Source organism: Parasteatoda tepidariorum, chromosome 2, assembly GCF_982258835.1.
Source record: "Parasteatoda tepidariorum strain Cologne lab strain chromosome 2, Ptep-v5.0, whole genome shotgun sequence".
NCBI classification, from domain to species: Eukaryota; Metazoa; Arthropoda; class Arachnida; order Araneae; family Theridiidae; genus Parasteatoda; species Parasteatoda tepidariorum.
Genome location: NC_141756.1, coordinates 39817183 through 39832945, shown reverse-complemented (window position 1 = coordinate 39832945; position 15763 = coordinate 39817183). Strand labels below are relative to the sequence as shown.

The window sequence follows — 15763 nt, the reverse complement described above, 5'->3', positions numbered from 1 at the left end:
AACGTGTATTAAAATAATTATTATTTCACTTTCATGACTTTCTACCTTGAATTTCTATCACATTGAAATAATTTTGAAATAAGTTTGCTCTTAGAAGATGGCAATTTCTTTAGACGCGGCGCATGTTCTTGTTTGCAGGTGAAATATACGTCTGGTATCAAATTAACAATAAACAAACATATTACTGCTTATCTCGTATTATTTATATTATCTTTTGGTTATCAGTATGCCTCGAATTGAAAATGATATTAAGTTAGATTTTAAAGATGTGCTTTTGAGACCAAAAAGAAGTACTTTAAAAAGTCGAAATGATGTAAGTTCAATGAAAAATGAATTTAATACCATAATTTTTCAGACTATTTGATTAAAATGCTTTTGTAAATTTTAATTATAAATTAGTGAGTAGCGAGATAAACTAATGGGTTCTAATTTATTTTTTTCAATTTATTTATTTTATTTGGGAAGTTATATGTATTTAACGAAATTGGTGGTTTAAAATACATAATATGCAATTGTTGAGAATATCTGTTATTAGAGAGAATCACCTCACTTAATTAAGGTTAGATAATACGGTATTAAAATATCTTCCGCCTAAAAACCTTGTTATTCTGCCAGATATTTGTGTATTGAGTGAAAATTTTTATAAACACTTGGTGAAATTTGAAACGCTCGTTTATTAAAAGCAAAGCAACTAATTGCAGTGTTGTCATAAGAATAAAAGCATCGGGTTATTTAAAAGTAATAAAAATAATCTCATTGCTAATTATCAAAAGACTCAGCATTGCTCCAAAATATTTATCAAAAATATTAGTAAATAGACAGTACTAAAGCTTATATACTCTACTATTCAAAGCAAAATACATAGACATTGCTACATTATTTTAAAATCTACAAATTTATTATTTTACTTGCAATAATTTATCTTTTAAATATTATGATTTATCAAACTTATTTTAATATCTATTATGTTTTGATACAGGTTGACCTGTGCAGATCTTTTACTTTTCGAAATTCGGGAAAGCTATATGATGGGATACCTATTATTTCATCAAACATGGATACCACTGGTACTTTTGAAATTGCTAAAGTTTTGGCAAAGGTAATATTTATTTAACTACATTCTTTATTTTTAAAAGCAAGTCTAACTATTATTATATTTTCATTTTTTAGCATGTTTTCTCTTAAGTTATTTAGCATAATTTTTGATGTGGTTGACACAGTTTTTATTTTATTCTAAGAATTATTTAGTAAATATTGAGCTAGTTAGTTTCTTCCTTTTCATCCAATATCTTCTATTTTGTTCAGTTTCTTCCAAGGTTTTTTTCTCCAATATCTTGGTATGAAATAGGTTTTTTCCAGGATGAAGACCAATACAATTATTACAATACAAGTCCTGGTATAAATCCAAATAGGAAAACAAAATTCGAAGTATGGTCCAAAAGTGCCATTTTTTAAATATAACATTTGTCACAATCTCTGTCTTGTTTAAATTTTTTATTCTATTTAAAATTTCCTCTTTACTTTTTTAGCATGGGTTATTTACTTGTATTCACAAACATTATTCATTGGAGCAATGGAAAGAATTCGCATCAGAGAATCCTAGTGCTTTAAAAGTAAGAAAATATTTCGTTCTTTTCATTTAATTATTAACCTTCAATTGTCATATACTTTTTTTTAATAACCACCTCTAAATTACCCTTTCTTTAATGAAACATATGTTTATTTTTAGAATGTTGCTGTTAGTATAGGAACAGCTGCAGGTGATTTCGAGCAATTGTGCTCCATTATAAAAGAAGTTCCAGAAATTGAGTGCATATGTCTTGATGTTGCCAATGGATATTCAGAACATTTTGTTTCACTTGTTAAGCAAGTGAGAGCAACATATCCCTCTCATACAATTATGGTAATTTACATTATTATTTATGTTTATTATAATTTTTTAAGCTAAATTTTATTTGTTTTTATTCTACTGTATACTCCTTATTTTTATATAGCTATTATAAAGGTAGAGCAAACAAGACATTTGCCCTGGGACCTATTTTTCTACAACTCTAATAGGAGCCAGTGATATCCCAAAAGATTTTTATTTTATTTTATTTGCATTGATAACTCAAAGGTTTTATTTTCTATTTCAGTTTATTAAATAGCTGGGTTGGCAAAAGTTTGCCTAATCCAGGGGCAAAGTTACTTGAAAACAGACTGGGAAATTTTCAAGCATACAAAGTTTAAAGTTATGTTTGTAAAATTATTATTTTTTCTAAAGATCAAACTTAGTGACATTGAAATTATTTCAAGCTTGAAAATATGTGTATTATATCAGTATTGGTTAAGTTAAATACTTTTGTTTACTTAAAGTAAAAATGACCTAATTATCTAATCAATTAATGTTCTGCAACTGATTTTCTCCCTCCTTTTATCCATATATTTCATTGTTTCAGATGAAAATTTTTTTATTTTGATAAGACCAGTGTTCTCCCTAAGCATTTTTAGAAGGGCAATCCACCCTGCCTGCCCTTCGATCTTATAAATGCACCCTCTTTGTCCTTTTTGTAAAAATAAGTAATTTAAAAAAATTAATTCACTATTTAAATAATAATTACATGCTGGTAAAAATTTCTATGTTTATTGGTTTAGTTTTGATTACTATTACAAATATTTACTTTGTTAGGATTATTCGCAACTTATGAATTTTTTTTATGTACAGGAGGGTACCGATTATCCGGAACGATCGGGACCATCGCTATTCCGGATAACTGATTTTTTCGGTTTTCTGAATCGCTACAAAAAGCCGTTTTTTTGTTGTTAAACCCAACTAAAAAAAAAAAAAATTTTTTTTGGAAATGATCTTAAAAAGAAGAAAAACCGATGAATTAATACACTAATAATTATTTCCAAAGTGATGGTAAGGTGAACATCTTTCAAAAAAGAAAGAAAAATCCTAAAATTTTATGAGGAAAAAAAATATTTTTTTAAAAATGGCTGGAAAATTTATCGAATTTCGTTCCGGTTTTCTGATTTCCGAATAACGGGTTCTGTACTGTATCATTTTTTCAGAGGGAGATATTAATAATTTTTTTAATGGTTTTAATTTTTAACATTTTTTTACATAAGTAACTTATAAAAAAATGCTATATGTTCAGTTTAAATTATATAAAAATCTTTCAAGCTGTATCAATTATTAATTTTTCTTAGTTTACTTTTTAAAAAAAAAATTTGGCCCATATATTGTTTATTAGCATGCTTTTATTTATTTTTACTAACTGCAAATTTTTCTCTTACTCTGATAATGAGAAAAAATTATTCTTTGAAATATACACATTAAATAGTATAAGAGGGTAATTTAAAAATTGTTCAGAATCAAATTCAACAATTACATAATGTTACGCATTTTGATAAATTTTTACAGTGTTGAATAAGTGCCCTTTCAAAACTTATGGTGCCCTTTTCTGAAAGGCAGAGCTCTGCTTTTTTTTTTTTTTTTTAAAAAAATTCAATTCTAAATAGAATCTTAATTCTAAATAAAAACTTCGTTTTGAAAATTTAAAAGTAAAAATTATTATAATCTTTCTTAATCTAAGTTTGTTTTAAAAAAATCAAATTTTGTTATAAAAAAAATCAGCCTCATTCAGAATTTGTTTTGATTATCTGATATTAGGATACAACAAATGCTCTGAACTTAAGGAAATGTATTTGTGTTACATATTTAAGGTTGATGTAAAATTGATTTTTTATAGGCTGGTAATGTTGTGACTGGAGAAATGGTTGAAGAATTGATTCTGTCAGGTGCTGATGTTATAAAAGTAGGCATTGGTCCAGGCTCTGTATGTACTACTAGAAAAAAAGCTGGTGTGGGATATCCCCAATTAAGTGCTGTCCTTGAATGTGCTGATGCTGCTCATGGTCTTGGAGGTCACATCATTTCAGTCAGTGTTATATTTTTAATTTGTTCATCAATATGTGTTATTTTAACTTAAGGAAACTTTTTTCAATTCCAATATTATAAGCAGGATGTTTAGCAATCTAGATAACCTGGCAAAGTCAGTGAAATTTTTCTGATTTTTAGAAAACCTTGAAGAGTTAACGAAATTTCTAAAAAATAATAATAAAAAAAGTTTGACAAATGTTTAATTTTTCAACCATATAAATTTTAAATACCCAACAGAATTTTTTTTATAACAAAATTTTAAAGTTAGGATTTTTAATGGCCTAAAAATGTACTTCACTCTTTAGTTCAACTATTTTTGTCCACTTTGATCATGCCATGTAACCAGAAAACGTTTTCTAAACCTAAGATTCTTTTGGTTCGTTGTAAGAGAAATACATTTAGTCACATTTGTTTGTTTAATATGTGCACATTTTGTATGAAATAGTATTACTTATTACTAAAAGTACAAAGTAAAAATAGAAAAATAATTAATAGAAAAACACCATTTAAATACATGCCACACAAAACCATTATTAGTTAACTTTAATTAAATTATTTATCATTTTTTTCTTAAAAATTGTGTAATGGAATATTCATGATTAGCATCACCTAATTTAAATTGAATGATGACATTGTATACAAAATATTTACGCTGTAAAAAAATAAATTATTTTTAGATCTCTACTCTTTTATAAATTAAATTAAAATAATCTCCTTGTTGTAAAATTGTAAAAATTTTAGAGATAATCTTTAATTGAAGCTTTAGGTTTTATTCTTTCATTATTTGTTTTAAACTGTGTTGTATTCATATTTTTTTCTTTCTTATATTTTCATGTAAATTTCATTTATCTTCATTCATTTTTTTATACATCAAATTTAAAGAAAAGTTGAAAACAACTTTGTATACAAATTGAGTCTTTTTTTTCTTTTTCTTTTTTGTTAAATGAAATGATGAATGTAGAAGCTCTAGATAATGCTGTTTTTTGGATCTCTGCTACCATGGAAAATAAAAAAGTGATAGTTTAAGTACCTTACACTTGAAGCAATGCGATGTTTTCAAACTATATATATATAATTTGGCCATGACAAATTATCCGAACTTAAGATTGGACAAATAACTTAAATATTTTAAAAGTTACAACTTTTTTAAAAATCGTCAATTTGGCGACATTTTTCTATCTAGATGAAAATTATGAAAATCACTGCCGTATTCTCAATTTTTACAAATTGTTATGAGCCCAGGTAATGCAGCATTGGAGTAAGTTTTTAAGTATTAAAATATTAGGCCGCAAATGCTTTTAATTTTTTCCAAAAATGTTTTTTTTTTCTATATTGATGTTTTGGGCCATTTTCAAAATAAGCGTAGATAGCGCTGGCTTTAGATTATCTAAACTTGACATAGCAGTTATGAATAACAGAAGCAAACCCAAGGCAATTATAATTGTATTGTTTGCAAAAAAAACATCATTTCATATTATGACAGAGCGAAATCTTCAAAAAATACCATTAACTCATTGATAAAATACATATTTATTAGAAGTATAACTTTTTCCCAAATTTATACTTTCTAAAAAGGCATATTATTTATTAAGTGATATGTATGAACAGTATTTAATTCTTGTAAGTTAGTTTATGTGATATTTATTTTTCGGCAAACAAAGTGAATGGGCGTTTCTCTTTTTATTCATGCGTTTAAATACACTGCTGAATTGGCTCTTAGTATATAGTTTAAAATATTTTTCTTTAATTTTACTTATTCCTGACAGTGAAGGTTTATTATTATCATAATTGCACTTCTTGAAAATAATTATTAAAGCCTTAATATTTTTATAATCAATTTTAAGAAACTAATATCGCAATACTTCAAATTACATTTTTTAGCCCTACAATTTACAAACAGTTTCCCTGATTTGACACTTAAAACATTACTTACATTTTTGTAGCTGTAGTATTTTCTGGTGAGTTTACATTATTAGATTTATCAGAAAAAGCATTTAAGAAATTCAACTCACAATTATAAAAGTTAACTATACCTAATATTATTAAGCCTGTTTTTGTCAAGATTTCTTACAATCACAATTTTTCTGATAAGATAGCATTTAATGCATAACTTTTTAAATTTAAAAATTTCCATTGATTTTGCATAATTTAAAACCCATTTTAAAATTGTAACTCTTTACAAAAGCTAATTTTTTTCCATATCTTTCAATGTTCAGTAATACCTCACCAATACATCATGAAATTTTCAATGTTGATTTTATTTGTATTAACCTAATATAGGAAACTAAAGGTAAATGATTAATACAAATGTACTATAAACTCTCAATAAAACTCATTTATAAAACTATAAGCTTTCAAAAATTGTGGATATTATTTAAATTATTGAAGAAAAAAATAGCTTTTGGTATAAACTGAAACAAAGCATGATGTTTATTCCGCAGAAAACTCTTTCTTTAGACTCGAACATTTTAGTCAGTAATCAAAGAAAATTCTGAAGTAGATAATCAACCACTGTGTTGTTGAACATATGTACACCAATTTGATGCAAATTAGTTGAACATTAGGGATTTGTTTAAGGATTATATTAATAAACATTTTGTTCTATTTAGAAAGATGAACTGCTACTAATTTTATAGCTATTCTTAGAAGTTCCTGTAAAAATGAAAAGAAATGTGTGAATTGTTTTGATCAAGTGATTTACTATTTTGATAAGTAGATTACTTACTTTGATGTTAAACATCATCAATACATCAAATTTGGTGCAAATTAGTTGAGAAATGGGGACTTCTGTGAAAAATAACAAATAGTCTGTTAAAAATATCATATAAATAAATATTTTGTATTATGTATAGAGATGAACTGCAATTAATCCTATAGCAATTCTTCGAAGTTCCTTTTAAGAAAGAAATTCAGGGATTCATTCAAGGTAAAGATAAGTAGAAAATTTCTCCACATACTTTCACTAATTAGTTCGCATATTTCTTTCATTCAACAAAGTAAATACTCATAAGTCAAAATAGAACCCGTGTCTTACGAATTTTGCTGTTCAACTGACCAAGACAAAGAAGCTTCTGAGTCAAGCTACATTTGCCTGTGTGTAAAATATGGAATAACGTAGATTTTTCCCTTGTTTCAATTGCCATGAAAAACCTAATCAGCCGACCATTCCTTTGCACTTAATTGACGACAATCAATCACTGCTCCAGACGAAGCATGATGTTTTAATCCTGTTGCTGTTTTGTTCCATTAATGTTCCTTCCCTTGACATTTCTGTTTTTCTCTTTTTATATATTGAAATTTAAAATTTTTTAACCAAACATGAAAAACATTCCAATGTAATTGCAATGATCCTATTTCTATTTTATTAATTATTGACTGCTTCTTTTCATTTTGACATTTTTTTTCCAAGGTAGGAATTATTATAAAAGGCTTTCTAGATTGCACTGTCTGGAGGTAATTAACAAGAGCAATCCTTATTAATTTATTTATTTGTTTAGCAAACTTTATAATAATTAACATGAATAATAGATTAAAAAAAATTATATATATTTTTTTTTTTGCTAATTGATTAGATAATTGTTAGCAATTGCTCTCAAATATTCTTTCATTGTTTGTTTCAGTGATTATTTTGAAAATCTGTAAGGATTTAAAAAATTCTTACTTCATTTTTAATATATTTCCTTCCTTTTTTTTTAAATTATTTTTTATTATTGTCGGGCTTTTCATCTTAAACAAATTTTATCATTCAATTTTCTGTAGCCACTTTCAACTTTCTTAATGCCTTCAATAAAGTTTCATATTGTTGGATGATCCATGTCGAATTCGTTTCGCATTCTTAGAAGAGTAGCTTCTACATAATTTTTCGTAAGTGATTCATCATTTAAAGTTCTTTCTAAAACATGCAGAAAGAAATAGTAATTTTTTTTTGGGGGGGTACTTCTTCAATTTTGTCTTCTAATATCTTCACACCAATTCAAAATAGGCCATATGTTGATGGATAAAACTTTTAAAGATTCCAGAGCTTCTTTTATATGTGCCTTTCTTATGAATGTTTTTTTCTCTTATTTTTAACAAGGTGGAGGAAAAAACAACATCTTATGGCTGCATTTGGAAACACTGAGAAATTGCGTTTATTTCTATCTTTTCAAATTCTGTGAAACCCAACAAGTGGTAAATTCAGAGAAATCCATTATGGGCCATGTTTTTGTTCTGCATTAAAAAGCTTCAATTGAATGTCTTCTGTCCTTATCAGGCAAAAAAACACACAATACTGAAAACACAAATTTATTTAGTAACAGAACTGAATTGGGAAAGGACTGTAATGGCAACAGCACTGAAATGTTGTGGGCTGGTCCCAGAAGTTATTATTCTTAAGCCTAATTATTATTTAATGCTGATGCGAGTCAAATTTTTGAGGATGAAAATAAGGTACCATCCTTAATTTTGTAATTTACCCTGCAATAGACCATTCAATTCCTTAAAGAAATATATGTTAGTTATTTTGCTAGAAAGCAATATGCTCTTAATGCTTTTACAAATTATGCATCACTGCTTACTTTTGTAGGATGGTGGGTGTACTAATCCTGGTGATGTGGCAAAAGCTTTTGGTGCTGGTGCTGATTTTGTAATGATTGGTGGAATGTTTGCTGGACATGATCAATCTGGTGGAGATGTAATAGAGAAGAATGGTAAAAAGGTGAAACTTTTTTATGGCATGAGTTCTGCTACTGCTATGGAGAGATATCACGGTGGAGTAGCAGAATATAGGTATGTTTTGTTGAACTAAATGGAATATTAAACTTTTTTTTTTTTAAGAAAACCCTTTGACCATTGATGCAAAGTTTTTACTAAGCCTGTTTTTCATACTTTTTTCATTATTTTGTATTAATTTAGGCCAACATAAGTGAAAAATATTATCTTTAGTATTTTAAACATTTATAGTTATGAAATACAGCATGAGACACTGTTGTCTTTTTCTGCATTAAAGGTAAATTCTTCCAATCATGGCTCACTTCCAAACAATAACTCTTCAAATTGGGTCTTATTTGTAGTTATTTAAATCTAAGAGAAACAGTTTTTCACCTCTGAAATTTATTTAATTTTCAAAATCAGTTATTAAATTTCCAAACTCTTTGTTTAAGATTTTATATTTTGCTACAAATATAATACTGATAAACTAACAGATTTTTTTAGTAATTACTAAATTGTTTTTTTATAATTAAAAGATAACAAAATATATATAAAAAGGACATCAGAGTTATTGCCTAAATTTTGGTAATGTTTTCTTATTGCAACTTATTGTTTTGATTCAAAACTGTTATAAAATTAATTTCTTTAAAAAAAATAATAATTTATTTTAACTGTAATTAAATAATTTATTTATCTTAGGGCATCTGAAGGAAAAACTGTGGAAGTACCATACAGAGGAGATATAGAAAAAACTGTTTTAGATGTGTTGGGAGGTCTGAGATCGGCATGTACTTATGTTGGTGCTGCAAAGTTAAAGGAACTTCCTAGGCGTACTACATTCATTCGAGTCACTCAGCAAACAAATGAAATATTCCAAGCCAATGAAGTAAGGGCTTAATCATAATTTAGAAGATTCCTTTTTCCTTTATAAGTTATTTATTTGTTGTTTAGTTTATCGTTTTCTGAAATGTGTTATAAGTTTAATATCTTGAACAAAAGGTGTGTTGAAAAATTCTGTGAATTGTCTCATAAAATGAAAGAAACAAAGGATTTAACAAAACTTAAAGTTGTCAACAAACACTTTTTTTGTATCACTCCAAACACAATTGTGACATGACTCTGTGTAACTGTTTCCATCTTTATATTCCTTTCTAATATGTTATTCAAAAAAGTTCATTTTGTTTAATGTTTCCAGTGTTGTTTTGCCAAATATGAAGTAAAGCTCGATTAAAGAGTTGTACCATTTTGCAGTGGCAAGCCTTCACACATTGATTAAACTTTTTATAGTATGATCTTTTTCTTAACACTCATAATTGGACACTAGGAAAAAAAAATATTGTATCAGTTGAGTCCTGCATTCTAACCAGTGTGATTATTCAATTATGGGACTATTCACTGAATATTTGGAACATATCTTACATATATTCATTAATGTATTGAGCATAAAAACACTAGGGACTTCTTTTATATTGTAGTATGTGTTATATCTTTGATGAGTGGTTATAAGAACACAATTTAATACTGCAGTAAGCAACACTCTTTTCATCACCAATCATATATTTATCTATATATATTTTATAATAAATACAAATACTTGAAAAATAATTATTTTTAAATTCATTACTCATATGAAACGTTTTATTATTGCATATTAATTTTTATAGATGAAGAGCTTAGTGATATTTTTTAAAAAATTGAGACTTCTCGGGGAAAGTTTTTATTTTAATGCCTCTGTGAAAATAAGCAAATACTACACACAAAAATCATTAAAATCTTCCTTTATAAAAGAGTTAGAATGAAAATTTTGTGAGTTATGTTTTAACAAATAAACTAAAGAAAGACTGGGCGAAAAGCAAAAAAGAGGAACATATGAACTTTAACTCTTATTTACTCAAATTCACTAAAATGTCACTTAGCCGTTACTTTCACTAAGCTCTTCAGATGTCTAGTTAAATCAAGGCAAACAGATTTATGTCTTGCTGTTCAAAATTAGAAAAAATATTTCTACTTGAAATTTTATATTTATAAGACTAAAATTTGCTGAAATGACAATTTACTCACTTTTAATGCTTCTAAAAAAGTGTTAGTTGCATATTAACTAAAATTTAGTTGCAATTAGCATCATACTTTATTAAAATAGTTCAAATAGGTGAGTTATTATGATTTTACTTAGCTTCTTTTGACATTCTACATATGTTTTTTTTTTTTTTAATAAAATTGTTCTTAGCTTCATGAAAGAATTTATAACCCTTATTTTATCACGATTGCCATTCTACTTAAACCTTTTTCTCTTTTGTTTAAAAAAAAAATGAAAAAAATATATGGTTGGATTTGATTAATTGTGCACAATTGACTAATGAAAATAATTTATCATAAATTATTAAGCTTCATCTATGAAATATTTCAAACATGCTATTATTGTGGTTATACTTATTTTATTTAATGAATTTCCTCATAGTTTTATCAACCAAATTTTAGCAACAATTTTATCATACCTGCCATTCTACATATTGCGTTTTACCTTGCATTTTTTATTTAAAGAAAAAAATTATGATACCAGAAATGGTCAGATTTATATTTAATTAGATTTTAGTTCTTGATGTAACAATTGTACTTTGAGTACTTCAAAGGTCTTTGCGTGTCAGAGATTTACAGGCACTTTTTCTACAATTTGTCCATCCTTAAAAAATATATATATAATACATATTGCTAAAGAAAGAAACTGCTATGTAAGTAATTTTTTCAAATGGCCTGCTTATATCACTTTAGGTGAATGCATAATACTGTTGTGTGATTACTATTAAAATAAAATAAATTACTCTATAGTAACTGTCATGATAGCATGTTATTAACTATAACACTTATAAAATCTTCTGACTGATTAAAATATGTGTTTTTAACTGTACATATGCATATAAAATATTATTTCACTCTTTTTCAATGAAATTTTAAAAAATCGATATGATTTTTTTTTTCTCTGTAAATTAACACATTTTTTTAGTTCATTAAATTATTCAAGCTAAAAATTTAAATTCACTTTCTAAATGTATTAATTATACTAAACTTTAAGAACAATAAGTGCACCTGATGCTATGGCATTTCTGAGTAAATGTTACAAGTAGTCAATTTTAATCATGAAATTTTCAATAAATACTATCTTTATATGAGGTTTAATTTTACCTTGGCTCTATTTTTCAGATAGTTTTCTTTTAAAATATGAATTTTGAAAAGTCACACTGTAGGAAGCATACCTTTTCCATTTATTTTTCATTTGTCCATTTAACTATGCATTTTAGAAGTTTTGATAATTTAAAAATGAAAATAATTAATACATTATAGCTATCAAATTCATAAATTTTTTTTATAGTTTGGAAATAATTTTCACTATTGTTAAAGTGTAGAACAAATTTTTTCACTGTTTGTTGTCTACACAGGAAAATTTTATTTTTAAGGTTGTTAAAATTAAAAATTATTTTTGATAGAGCACGCCATGTGACTAATGTTGTGCTATTTTTAACTGCATGCGTTATTTAGACTTAAACTAAGTCCAACAATCTCTTAAGCATTATAAAGATTTGTTGAATGTTTGCCTGCAATTAATTGTTTTGTTAAGATTAAAATAAGTCAGATAATAATATTTAAAAAAAATTTTTTTTAATTGTTTTTGGTAACTAATTTACATCTAATTGACTTTTTTATTGTAAAAAATTTTGAAAGTATATACATTTTTATATGCTGTAATAATTCACGTGTAATGTTCCACATGTAGATTAATAAAATCTATTTTTGTATTACTCTATACATTTTAATGTTTCTGAAAAATATTAATTTTCTTTGATATAGTTGATTAAATTTTATAGTTTCCTAAAAATTCTATATACATAATTAATATTTTCACAATGAACAGATATTATTTTAGCAATGTAATTTGTGAAAACTGCAATAATTTTTATGCTATGAATTTTTTTTTAATATTTATATTTTCAAATGAAATTATTTTTAAATAATACAAAAGGATTTTCACACTGTCAAATATTTTGTAGGAAAATTTTGTTTAAAGATTGAAAAATAAAGTGTTTTAGTAAAAAAATTTAAAATATTATGAATGAAATAATTGATTATTTAAGTACTTATCATTAAATTGAATTAAATTATTAAATATTATTAATTTAATGTCCATGCCAATTATAGTAGATATTTCTGTTTTGCATTATTTTCATTTTAACAAATAATAACATATTTTAATAAAAAATGCTCCCAAACAATCTACGCTTAACGCTTATCTTAAAACACTGCCAAATCATGTTTACTCAAAATATATGTTGAATAACTTTGGAGGATAATAAACTTATAGATCTTCTGCACTAAAATATTTTAAGTAGTTTTAATTAAATGTACAGTGCGGCAAAAAAAGAGGACTACCCTGATTAATTTTTGTTTACTGATTGGATCATCATGTTTTAGAACTCAATTTTAATGGTTCAAATATGCTAATTAATTATTGTTTATAGTTACAATAAAAGGTAACAGCTATTCGTTAGTTAGTTAGAAATTAAATTTTAAAAAAAGTCTTATATTTAAAATTCCTTTGTTGCAGAACAATTTGACTGAATTCACTCAAATTTTGTATCTTGTCATGTAAAACTAAATACTTTAAAATTATGTGATAAATTGAATACTTACAATGCAAAAAATTTTCAATTGTTATTAAATAAAATTAATTATTATTATTTATTAATTAATGTTTCAGGTCACCCCTTTGAACCATTTAAAATTGAGTCCTAGAAGGTGAAAATTTGGTCATTTGATCAAAAGTTATTCAGGGTGGTGCATTTATTTTTATGTTCACTATACAAATTATTTTATAAAACTATTTTCGTGATGAATTATAAAGTTAATTTCATTTAAATATTAGTGTTTTGTATTCTTTCATGTTTTGCCAAATCTTCTTATTTTTAAAGATATAATCACTGTAAAATGTGATTTTTCTCAATAAACAAAAAAAATAAAGTGCATTGAAATGTGTTTAATGTGTAGAATAAATTTCTGTTTACTCGTATTCTTATAAAATCAAATTTTCTTATTAAATTTTAAAGGAAAGCTTTTATTTTCCTATTTGATTCTTCAAAACATGTGATTTTAAATTAATTTTGAAACTAATATGCAAAAATACCTTTTCTTTTTCTTAGAAAACATCTGGTTGACTTCCTGGTTTGCATGTTTCAGATGACTACGCTTAGTGCATGCACAAACTGCATTTATTGTTTCAAGCTGTTGTTTCATAGATTTATTTTCTGAACAATAAGTGCATGTAGCCTTTAAAGAAATTTACAAGTATGTGTGAATCTCATTTATCCCTTATATATCAATATACATAAAATATTATACTTATTTGAATGAGAAATATTCATGTTTTTGAATATTCAATGTGTTATTTTTTTATGTTAAAAAAATTATTATTTCATTTTTTGACCAAAGATAAATGCAAAAGTTTAAAATGAAATTTATATAGAGTAAGAGAAAGGGGGCTAGTGTGGACGTTATTATCAAGATGGGTGAAAATTTTATACCTCTGATTTTGAAACTGCACTCTGAAATATATATCAGTGTTGCTAATCTACCATAACTCAGAAAGGAAATTTGACCTATAAATAAATTAATTTCATTGAGGTGTCTAATCTAGCTCTGTGTCCACACTAGCTTCCTCTTTCCTATTTAATAATGACTGCCCTTAATATAATTAGAATTGCAATCAAAAAGGAACAAACACTGAGGATTGCAATTTAATATATCTTAGCAAAAAACAAGAATCCGATCTAAAGATAGCAAATCGTAATTGTAGAAAATGGGTATTAAAATATCAAATCCTGCTAACTGAAAAAAAGGGAATAAAATAGAAAAAGGATTAATAGAATTACCACCAAGTTTCATCAGGTTTTGATTCTTTTCAGTCAGTTTATCTTGACCAACGATTCAACGCATTTTAAAGATGTTTTTGTTTTTTAATCACTTAAATATTAATTTGTGATACTTTTTGGACTTAATTTTTGACTAGAATTTTATGGATATATATTAAGGACAGTCATAACGAAACACCATATGTGTATCAGTTTTGCTTGATTGTGCGTATTAATTTTTTTCCGGTGATTCAATTTGCTAGTCTTTCCCAAATAATGCGAGTCATATGTTGTTGCGAGCTTGAATATTTTTGAATATAAAAAAGATCTGATTTATTTTTATATACCTTCTGATTCTTTGCTAAAGATAAGCATGAATTGTGTAATATGCTTTTTGTAAATGTGTTCAGCATTTAGATTTATTTTTGCTTTTTCAATTTCAAAATTTCAATTTCATTGTTTGTTATGAATGGACAGTTTATAAGTCAATGATTAATGTAAAAAACAATGTGATTGCAGCAAGAATAAAGTTGTTATTTTATTGATTTGCTTAATAATTTATTTTGAAATCAATTTTCAGTTTTTCTCCCTGTTTATAAGTCTTAATAGCTAAATTACTTTCAATTAAAGTATGTGGTTTTCGAATATTTATTGCTCAAAAAATCTTAAGAGTTGTTTCGACTTCATTGCTTTTTTTTTTTGTATTAACATAGTATATCATAATTAACATGTTTCGTCTTTTTTTTTTTTTTTTTTTTTTTTTTTTTTGTACTTTAAAAGACTTAACTGAAGCACTCCAAAGTTATGGTTTACCAAATTTGGCAAATACAAATCCTAAGTTTCCTATCTAAGTAGTTTATAAGTTTAAATAATCTTCTTACAAATGCATTTATTTTTTAAAATTTTCTGTAATTTCCTTGTAATTAGTATTTAAATTTACAATTTAACTTAAATTAATATAAGAAATTAACATAAATTCATACAAAAAAGTCCAAATACTTAATAGATATGTAACCACATGCTCTTTGGAGTTATTGCTTATACTTACATTGAAAAATAATTTAGAATAATGAATGGACATAAATAGCATCAGACAAGTACCTTTACAATAAAACTTCTCTATATTAACCACCTTTTTTTATAAAAACTCATTTTTAAAAAGAGATATTCACTGAAACATTTGTCATCATTGGATTGAATAAACCTTTTACTCAAATAGTTATAAACAAAATGTATCCTCTATTAATAAAAA

The 15763-nt window shown here is 25.7% G+C and overlaps 1 protein-coding gene across 1 annotated transcript; it reads left to right on the top strand.

Moving 5' to 3' along the window:
* Positions 1–104: 104 nt before the first annotated feature.
* Positions 105–15056, top strand: LOC107446190 (GMP reductase 2). The gene is made up of 8 exons (XM_016060777.5): positions 105–313; positions 980–1099; positions 1530–1613; positions 1730–1903; positions 3735–3923; positions 8490–8692; positions 9314–9500; positions 13804–15056. Exons 1-8 carry the CDS (start codon positions 227–229, stop codon positions 13816–13818), a joined length of 1059 nt encoding a protein of 352 aa, XP_015916263.3. The 5' UTR covers positions 105–226; the 3' UTR covers positions 13819–15056.
* The last annotated feature ends 707 nt before the right edge of the window (positions 15057–15763 follow it).